The following is a 10,182-nucleotide window of genomic DNA, read 5'->3' on the forward strand; positions in this document are numbered from 1 at the left end:
TATTTCTGCACATCAGGTCTGTGAAGAAAGGTGCTCTACTGATAGACAGCAGTACGGTTGATCCAGATGTGTCGAAGGCAGTGGCAGCGACAGCAGAAGCTCAGGGAGTTATGTTCTTAGACGCACCAGTGTCAGGAGGTGAGATATTGGTACAGTAATAAATCATTTGTACTCCCAATTTATATCCATATTCTCAGGAAGGAAAATTGGGCTTTGAAAAGTTTTTACCAAAATGAGTGTAGAAGGATGTCTTTTCAGGTTGTAATTTAGGAATTACTAAGATTTGTGCTATATGAGAATATTGTTTTGCTAGTTTAAACCCATAAACTGTTGTGCAGTAATATAGGAAACTGAAAATAAACATGTTGGATGTATTATAACTATATCTGGTAGACAAATTAAAGTACTGATCAGGTATGGAATAGGAGTAAACAAGTGCTGAAGTCACTTTTTGCATAGCATTTACTTGAAGAGACTGAGGAAAACCATAAAGTTCTCAGAGAGGGCAGCCAGTCTCTCAGCAAAAATCTGAACCCAGGAAGAAACAGAGTGTTGTTAACCTTTCAGTTGTGACATCCAGTAAATAATAAAGTTATTGTTGTTATAGTTACTGTTAAACATTGCAGTGCAACCCTCTAGAGCCTCAGCATGCATCATGATAGCATTTTGTTAGGTCACCACTTCTTCCATCCACATCTTTCCATTTTATTGATCATCCCAAAATTTGATGCTGCATAAGCTAAGCTATTGTCAGTGTCTGTAGAAGAATAGAAGATTACCAGAATTTTAGGTTTCCACTGTGATGTGAAAGATCATTATCAACCAAGTTTTTGCACCATGTAGTCTTTTGGAGGAACATGCTGCCTCCATCTTCATGGAACATGTTAGAATTAGAAAATGGATGTATCTATAGAGTTATGAGGAAGATGAGGCTAGTAGTATTGGCCAATCAAGACACAGGATAAGGAGAGGAAGGCCAATAGGAAAGAGTCCTTACATGGCATCAGAGAGAAAGTCTGGATCGGGAGAGAGAAAACATTGAAACCAGGATGTTTTCTGTCAGTACAACGTGGAAACCTGTTATACACACCCTGAAAGAGTAGAAGACAGTTGTCTCCAAGATCAAGACATCCTGTTGAGTCTGCCTTCCATTCTGAGTTCTTAAAGGTTCTTTCTCTCCTGTCTCATACTTCTGTCTAGTGCCCTAAAAGGGCTCTTTGTGAATGGTCTAGACTGCTCCATCTCTCTGCCTTATCCCATGGGTCAAGCCCTGAGATTCTCAAACAATGTTTGCCACCAGATGGACCACCTGAGTCAGGAAGGAGGCTTAGGGTTTCTTCATTCTATTGCTGCATTTAACTATGCCAAAGAAAAAGTTTATATTCTTACTCTGCCACATTCCATAAGGGAACTACAAGACAGAATCCATGATGCAGTAATGAGTGTCAATGAAGTTATCCTCCATAGAACATGTGACAAGATTGCATTTGGTTGGGACAAGTCCGACATCACCTGTGGAAGCCACATTGAGCACCTATAAACAAAAATTTAATGTTGGGCCACTGCTGCAGTGCAGTTAGTTTTCCAATATGTGACCTTAATGAAAAGTTACAAGCCTTTTAAATTGTACTTTAATTTGTGGTCATGATATACATGTATGTTGGTAAATTTTGTATTGAATATTTGTTGTGTGTTAAGTAGTAGGAATGTGATAGTAATTTTAAGTTGGGTATTCTGGGATGTAGTCATATGGAAATTGATGGTTGTTTCAAAGGTGCTTACTGTCTCCATCATCAGGCTGATAAGGCAGTTAGTACCTCTGAAACTTAAGTAGATTTGCCATAGGACTGTTTTTAGGCCTGGATTGTGCCATTTAATTCTCATAAGGATGTCAGTTATTTCCACTGGTTTCCCAAGGATCCATGCCACCATTCTTTGGAGTTTCAGAAGCAAGTCACTTTGCACAACTTGCATTCTGGCTCCCTCCCAGGGGCTTAGACTTGGAATAACCCATGATTGGCTTGTTCATCAGCACATGTGTCATGTTCTGCCCCACCTGACAGGAAGTTGTCAGGAAGCTCATCAGTTTGCCCAGCCTGTCTGCAGTGATGCCCAACCACAGTTTGTGATGGACAACTTTCAACAAACTCTCAACCACCTGAGCATAGCTGGTGGACCAACAGCCAGAGACCCTGGGTCTCCTCTTCTCCTAGCCTGCTGATGGCAGGGTATATCCAACTGTGGTCATTTACTGACTGGGGCAACAAAACCACCTTCACTATTCCCAGCTGGTTCTGCTCCAGTCCTCTTCCTGGCCCACTTCTTCAGTAAGCCAGTCCAATTCTTTCCTGTGATGGTCAGGTTGCTCACCCCCATAAAGAAATCTCTCACCTTCAGTGGGTCATTCAACCAGAGACCTGAGAGATTTTCGCTGCTTCTCAGCAGCAGGAGATTACCCTGGCTAACATCAACCAGACTACACAGCGCAACAATCCAGAAGACAGGAATCTTAATACCCAGAGTTTCATCATTTCCCATCCATATGTTGGTTTCTCAACTTTGTCTACCATACAAGGCCATCTGTTTGCTAAAAGGGCTGACTGTTGAGAAATTACAAAGCCTAATGCTTTTCAATTTGAGAAAATAGATAGTTTCTTTGTTTTTATATTACTGCTTTGGGTCCTCTTTATCACTGAACATTTTCATATAAAAGTAAAACAAGAGTGGAAAGATTCATGAATACTGTGAGACCAAACTTCTCAAAAATACCTCATACAAAAGGACAAGTGTATGTCTGCCATGAGATCACTGACCCTATTTTAAACATATTTTAAGGTTTCATACATTTAATTAGGAAAACATGTAAATTTGATAAATACATACCAATCTAACTGGATGATTCAGCTTGTAGTCCTTTGTTATAAATATGTGTTTATGAAAGTTTTTTATAAAAAAATGTTGAAATGAGACAGAGTTCAAAGATTGAAGGATGTGATGGTAGACATTGTTTGTTGCCCATGAAGTAGTTTTCATTTCACCCACATCTTTATGTGTGTGTATTTATTTATATAATGCTTAATAAGAACTCAAAACTGATTGTAGGTGTAAATGCTGCAAGATTAGGTCAGTTGACATTTATGGTGGGAGGACCATCAGAAGTGTTTCCTGTAGCACAAGATCTTCTCTTCACAATGGGTGCAAGAGTTGTTCACTGTGGTCCAGTGGGATCTGGTCAGGCTACCAAGATCTGCAACAATATGCTGCTAGGAATTAGCATGATAGGTACATCAGAAGCAATGACTCTTGGAATTAGGTGAGCATATGGTTACTGATATAGGTTTGACCCTTATAATAATTACCCCTAACAGTATGCACACAATTAATTGTACAGAAATCAGAGAAAAGAATGCTTTGGCTAGTAAGGAATAATTTCATGACCAGTAGCTGTATTTCATTTACTGAAATTGGTACAGTATTATCCTAGTTCTAATAGTGTTGGAAGAGATTGAGAGATTCTCTTATTGTGGGACATGAATAAGTTTATATTACAGCATCAGGAATTTTGTTTGAAACTTATGTGAAGTGTAATTCCACTAGAAAGAGTCAAAACAAAATTCAGAAGAAAGTTTCATAGGGTTCAAGTTCATAGTTCTCAGAAACTTTGTGTATAATCATGTCAGATCAAATAAGAACTGCATTTTATTAATAGACAGGAAACAAAAATATAAACAATCAAGTAGTTGCAGAAATTTTTTTGATGATATCAGAACTTGGCTTGAACGATCACCTTGTAAGTCCGTTAAACGCCTCACACAAGAAACGGATAACAAAAGGCACCACTGAAACTACTTCAAAGTTATTGCTGTCTCTTCAGCCACATGACTCATTAGCCAGACTTCATCTCTGTAGAGGCCGAGCGAGAAGTGCTGGCACTTGTGCAAAGAACTGATTTTGGTCGTATGAGATGGACCCATCCGAAGCATGCACTAGAGGGGTGTCAGCTTCAGTTGGTTTGTAGCTCTAGCTGTGTTTAGATCAGTGTGTCATCTGCTATAAGCAAACTAAAAACATTGCTCTACTCGGTGTTTTGCTGTTCATTGCCGGTATAAAAGTTTCAACGTTGTTAGATACGTATATTTTATTCATTTATCCATTTATTTGTATTGACAGTCTTTTGGCAAGACATGGGCATGTTGCACTTCATTTGCCACCCTACCACCCATAACTAAATCCCATTGAAAAAATGTGGGCAATGGTTAAAAACTGGGTGGCGATGAAGACATCATGTTCAAATTGCAAGACGTTCAAAAACTGGCAGAAGAAAAATTCTCCTTCATTACTAAAGAAGAGTGGTTGCCCGTATGTAAATGCTTACAAGAAGTGGAGGAGAAATACATGCAAAATGAATATTGTTGAGGAATTGGTTGTCAGACATGAATAAAAAGGGTGAAGAAACCAGTTTCAAGGGAATACTGCCTCTTTTGTCAAATTCCAAGTCAAGCAGTGATGCAGAATATCTGTCTTTACTATAATTTAAAAATTATAAAATGTGTATTAATATTGTGTTTGTAGATTGGGTCTTGATCCCAAGGTCCTGATGAATATAGTCAATTCTAGTTCTGGGCGCTGCTGGTCATCTGAAGTTTACAGTCCTGTTCCTGGCACTATGAACAATGTACCCAGTTCAAATGATTATAAGGTAATATTTTGTATAATGTTATGTAACTTCATCATCAGTGGCTCTACAACCTGGTGAAGGTCTTGGCCACCTCTACGGAGGTTTCTTGGTCTTTGAAGCGTGCATTTGTGAGTAGTGAGTGACCAGCCCACTGACACTGCACTATTTCTACTCAATCCCGATTTGACTGCCAGAGCAACTTTATGTAACTTGATGAATTACAATTATTTGTACACAGTGGCAATAAAATATTTTTGTGTTGTTTTCTATTTGTCAATGCATTTACTCTTGTGCCTGGACAATTCAGCAGGCTTTCTTTGTATTTGTTTTTGTGTTGTGTGCCAGTATAATGTCAAGTGTAATCTTCGTTTTGAATATTAAGAACACCACCATGAGTATTGAAACACAAAATGGTAATTATCCAAAATTGCTTTAATTATATTGATTAAATTTCACTCATTTAGAAAGAGTTCCATTACGAGTAATACGGAAGGGCCATATTTATTCACCACATTTCATACATATATATACATAACACAAGAGATGTCGAGAAACAGTTTGCTAGTTGAAAGATCCATTCATACAGTTTCTATATGAGCACTGCTTGTACCTTCCAAAATGTCCAAGTTATGACCTGCTTCATGCCAACTGTCATAGAAGAAGGTACATCTCTGGTCTGGATATATAGTTTGTTTAGAGATGTTATTTGAATAATTTGTTGTTTTACAGAACTCAGAGGGAAAACTCTAGGGGAGCTGTGAGGCGCATGAATTTGGTCCATTCTACCCAATCCTTAATAATGAAAAAATTGAATTAAGAAATTCTGACACTGCTAAGCTCCACTCCGGTGGTGTGCTGTCTTTCTGAAAGAAAATGTTTGTTTGATGGGGAGCCGTAATTTAAGCTTATCCAAGTAATTTGAACTGTCTTCTCTTGGATGAAGAAGGGACTAAGGGCACATCACCTGTTCACCTTCAGGCTGTTGCAAATGACATGTGGTGTAATTCATCACTGAAAAGAATGTTCAGGAAGCTGTTTTCATTGTTACTCTTTATGAGCTTATTCAGAGCAAATTCTTTTTGATACAGTTTATTCTCTGGTTCCAGTGCTTGTACTATCTGGATTCTTATGCATTCATTGGAGAATTTCCTGGATGGTTGTCTGGTAGCACAACAGATGGGAGCTGCACTGAAAAACCTCAGAAACTCTGTTAACAATGTCAGTGTGTACAGAAGGTCTACCTGTGCCCTTCTTGTTTACAACAATGGCTGTCTCCTTAATCTGTTCTGACCAGCATTTAATGGACAGTCCTCAAGACACTTGTATTCCATATTCCAGACAGTAACATCTTTGCACTCTTTCACAGAGTTTAGCTACCGGCACCACAAAACACCTACAGCTTTCTGCTGCAGTGATGTGATTTTGCATTTATTTGCGATGTTTGTTCAGTAGCATCACTACGAGGTACACCGTACACTTCCATCAAACTGTTTAAGCAGTTCTTTTAAACATAGCACATATACTGTTTCTTGACATCTCTTTTACTTTATTTTTGTGATCATTTGTAATGTGTTGAATATATTATGGTCACGCTATATTGTGCTCTGTATGGAGTCTCAGCTTGATTTTTTCAATGTCTATAATGAATACTAGCCCCACTTAAAGGTACCTGCACCTTGTCGTGGTGGTGGGGCTTGAGTACCTCTGTGATCCCAAGAGCAATGCTGGCGGTAGCATAGCTACTAGTAGGGCCTCCCTAGCCAGATTGGTCGAGGGGGAGAGGTCAGACTAAGACAGGTACCCTGGTCCTCCAGGTTAAGGGGTTGGTCGCAAGGCTAACAACCTTGCACCGTAAAAAGGAAGATGTTTCGAAACCTCAATCAAAGCCTCGGACAGACGGACATAACAGAGGACCGAATGGAAGAGGAGAATTGAGGAGGCCATGGACTGAATACGGACTGGAGAGCCCTACAAGAAGAAGACAATGAATATTAGAATGTGCAATTTATTTTACATATTTGATTACTTAGCAACAATACTTACTTTTAAGACAGTAGAGTGAAATGTTAAATTTGAATATCAAATTATCCAAAGAAAGTGCTTTCTAAAGCATAGAGATGCTGAAAGTGTAAAGGTAATACAGCAGTAGACACTTAATCTGGTCTTCTTTCTGTATGTGGTCACATTTCAGATATCAAATGTAACTCTCAGTATAATAGCATTTGTCAGCTGATGGCATAGTGTTACATTTGTACTTGTATCATTTTGACTGTGTTCACATTTATACTAAGTATGTTACTGTTCTGAAAATTCTCTTTGGTTAACAGGGAGGATTTGGTACAAAACTAATGGCAAAAGACCTGGGTCTTGCACAGGAAGCTGCTGCTAGAACAACTACCCCAACTCCTCTGGGGTCTTTAGCTTATGAATTATACTGCACCATGGTGGATAGTGGATTTGCTGATAAGGACTTCTCATCTGTATATCAGTTCCTGCTGAAACAAGAAAGAAAGTGACCATTATTATTGGGCTTCCATATTCTAAGATGATCCAATAAAATGCCCAGCATTGCATAATATGTTTTGCAACTATAACAAGTTGATATATTTCCACGTTAAACATTAATTAAAACATCAGGAATAAAATGCCATAGATTGTTCAAGCGTGTGTTTCATGCATGGGAATGTGTTTGTCAGCCTCTGAGTTGTGTTTAAAATCAGAATATTTCTATGCATTACAGTTACAAAGTAATAATCAATACAAATTCAACTATTTCACAAACAGATTATATATTTGAACAAGTTAGTTAGATAAAGATTTGGATTAAAGTGCTTTTATATAAGAACAGTATTTACCAAACAATTTTAGGAAAATAATAATTGTACAATGATCTTTTTACATTGTTAATTAAATGATCTCTGGGTATGTCCTTATATATTACAGGACATTAAACTTTTAATTAAATTTCTGTGTCCCTTCACATTTCACATATTTTCACTAGAAGGATTGCTTTCCCTTTGTTCTGGTTCCCCTGTTCTGGGCGTACATTGCAGTTGGGACCAGTCATTTTACATATCCAAGTTTTTATACTTGCACACACAAGTTTATCTTACGTATCAGCATATTTTATTTAGATACTGAATTTTCGTTGTAACATTTATGGCAGACAACACCTAAAGTGGAAATGTCTTAGGAGGAGGAAGAAGAAGATTGACATTTAAGGGTTAGGACAAACATTTTAATTTTCTTGGAAAGTGGTTTATATTACAATGTCAACAAAACCTGTAACTGTTTAGGGCAGTTATGTTAAAATAATAATACAAAGGAACATATTTGCTGTCCCCATTTAGTTTGACTAATATGTATTTTGTCTTACTTTTTATTTGTATTATTTCTTTTTATATGTTATGGCAGTGGATTATAGTTTGTTCAATAAAATGTATGTTTAAATGAAGCAGTAATAATTTTTTAATTATGTTATTGTTGGGGAATGGTTAGGTTGCATACATTGCAGTTGATAGTCTGTCTAGTTCAGAATCTGGTTCTCCAGCTTGGGGAGTTGGGTGGGGTTGTCTTGCTGGAGGTTGGGCTGTAGTGTCGTAATAAATCGGCCGTGAAAGAACACAGCACAAATGTGGGCCATCACATCCAGCTGCAGGACACCAGTATTCTGGCCAACAAATCCAGACATGGACCAAGCTGCATCCCAGTTATGTGAACAGGGAAGATGGCTTCTCTTGAGCAAGTCATGGAATCCTCTCATTTGTGCTGTGAAGAAATCTCACCAGGGACATGGCACACTTCCGTTCAGCCCTTCTCTGTTCATGGTCCTTATTAGGGCCTTGCTTAATAGTTGTCCTTTGTATTCTCTTTTTAGGCCCCTTCTGTCGACTGTCTTCAGACCCCCACCCCTATATCCATTAGCCTTCATTTCCCCTCTGGCTTATTGATGGGTTGTTCATGATTGAGTCATTCCAAGTGAACTCCCTCCTCAGACCTGGGAATTATCTGCTCATAGAAGGACAGCGAGTTGTTCCCTCATGAACTATCTATGAAACAGCACCAGCTCCTAGAGATGTGTGAAACTGAGAATCTGTAAAATTTGGGAGCTTGGTGACTGATTACCTCCCCCCTTCCCAAATCTATTTTTAGTGAAAAAACTACAAACAACTATTAATATTTATTAAACCTTCAAAAAACTGTAGTTTTTAAAGCTTTTTTAGTTCATGGACAAATAATAGAGGGTTTCAGTTCAGGAGGGTCATATCCAGGAGCATATTCCACACTAAGTGTGTGGAGCTGAGGAACTTTGGAATTACTTCTTTACTGGAGCAAGCTTAAATGAACTAGCTGCAGCCAGTAAACTACCCAGACCCACAACTAATTTGGTTGCTTTTTCTTGTTCTCTTTCTCTCTACTGTGACCTAGCTTCTACATATTATAGGTCACCTTCGTCTGCAGGTTTGCTATAATTACTAGCTCAGTGTTGATGTGTCAGAACTGGATCCCAGGGAGGTGACATGGTAGTGAAGGTGGGTTTCTCACAACTGGCGAGTTCATGCCCCTGGTTGTCTTATCACCTTCCCTGGGTTGGCTGATACTGTCAGCTCCCCAATATGCCACAACTTCTGGTTCTGTGCTGAGAGGAATGAACTTTCAAATGGGGGTTTGAGTTAGAGGGCTCATTTGCATGGTTTCCGCCATTTTATCTTTTATTTCCGGTGTTCTATTTTTTGTCCCATGATAGCTGGGGAACAAGTTACCATCCCCAGCCCCATACGGGTGCAGAAATTTATACGAAAGGTGCTGCCCGGTGCCCAGAAGGTATCGTTAATGATACTACCATCATCGACCCAATATCATGCAGTCCTCGGCACGCTTCACACCTTGGCTTCGGTGGACCAGAGCCCTATTCTCCGTCCAAAGATGATATTTACCGTCACTGATGAATATTCTTGTACTACGTAATGCTCATATGCTTCGTCGTTCAGTTTTACACATTGATTTTACTGTTCATCTTCACTGGTCGGTTGTTATAAGTTCGGCTATTTTGATGAAAAATTATGTTTTAGAGTAAATTTTGATGCTTGGCACGTTAATACTATCCACTCATTACGTTTAAATACTTTTTATGTTGGTAGGAAAGCTTGCTTCATCGATTCATTAGAAGTGTGTTAAACTTTAAATCAACGCCATGACTCTTGTATACTGCTTCCCAATTCTCATTTCTTAGATGAGTTGTATATTCATTTTGCAGATCATTTATTGGTCTAATTTGTTTCCTGCAATTGTAACTACTGGCAATGAATGTAAAAGCAGCGAGGTCGAATATAATTCTTCTGGGTTGATGCGCCGTGTTTTCTGCTCTACTTCTACCAGATTATTCGCCACATCAGAACATTACTGTTTTATGTTATCACTAATGAGCATAATGAAACTTTGTGTATAGGATACATATAGAACAAACAATATAACTCTATGGGATTTTGGAAAGGCTGTTGAAG

General features: G+C 38.5%; 1 protein-coding gene and 1 long non-coding RNA gene across 5 annotated transcripts in view; one reads left to right on the forward strand and one right to left on the reverse strand.

The window, feature by feature from the left end:
• LOC110837974 (3-hydroxyisobutyrate dehydrogenase, mitochondrial) overlaps positions 1 to 8,132 on the forward strand; it is a 27,451-nt gene extending 19,319 nt beyond the window's left edge. For all 4 annotated transcript variants that reach the window (XM_022080704.2, XM_022080700.2, XM_022080702.2 and 1 more), the window contains 4 exons: positions 17 to 138; positions 3,103 to 3,313; positions 4,573 to 4,699; positions 7,006 to 8,132. In XM_022080704.2, coding sequence (XP_021936396.2) covers positions 17 to 138; positions 3,103 to 3,313; positions 4,573 to 4,699; positions 7,006 to 7,194 — 649 coding nt within the window. In that variant the 3' untranslated portion in view covers positions 7,195 to 8,132. The remainder of the gene's footprint in view (positions 1 to 16; positions 139 to 3,102; positions 3,314 to 4,572; positions 4,700 to 7,005) is intronic.
• On the reverse strand, positions 6,668 to 10,173 carry LOC110837980 (uncharacterized). Its single transcript, XR_015535794.1, has 2 exons — positions 9,616 to 10,173; positions 6,668 to 7,173 (listed from the first exon to the last, which is right to left on the reverse strand). It is a non-coding gene; the product is annotated as an uncharacterized LOC110837980 (long non-coding RNA).
• Between the last annotated feature and the right edge of the window lie 9 nt (positions 10,174 to 10,182).

The sequence above is a fragment of the Zootermopsis nevadensis genome, unplaced genomic scaffold (genome assembly GCF_977971745.1).
Source record: "Zootermopsis nevadensis isolate Lab colony 2312 unplaced genomic scaffold, Znev_1.0 Znev_ptg000019l, whole genome shotgun sequence".
Lineage (NCBI taxonomy): Eukaryota > Metazoa > Arthropoda > Insecta > Blattodea > Termopsidae > Zootermopsis > Zootermopsis nevadensis.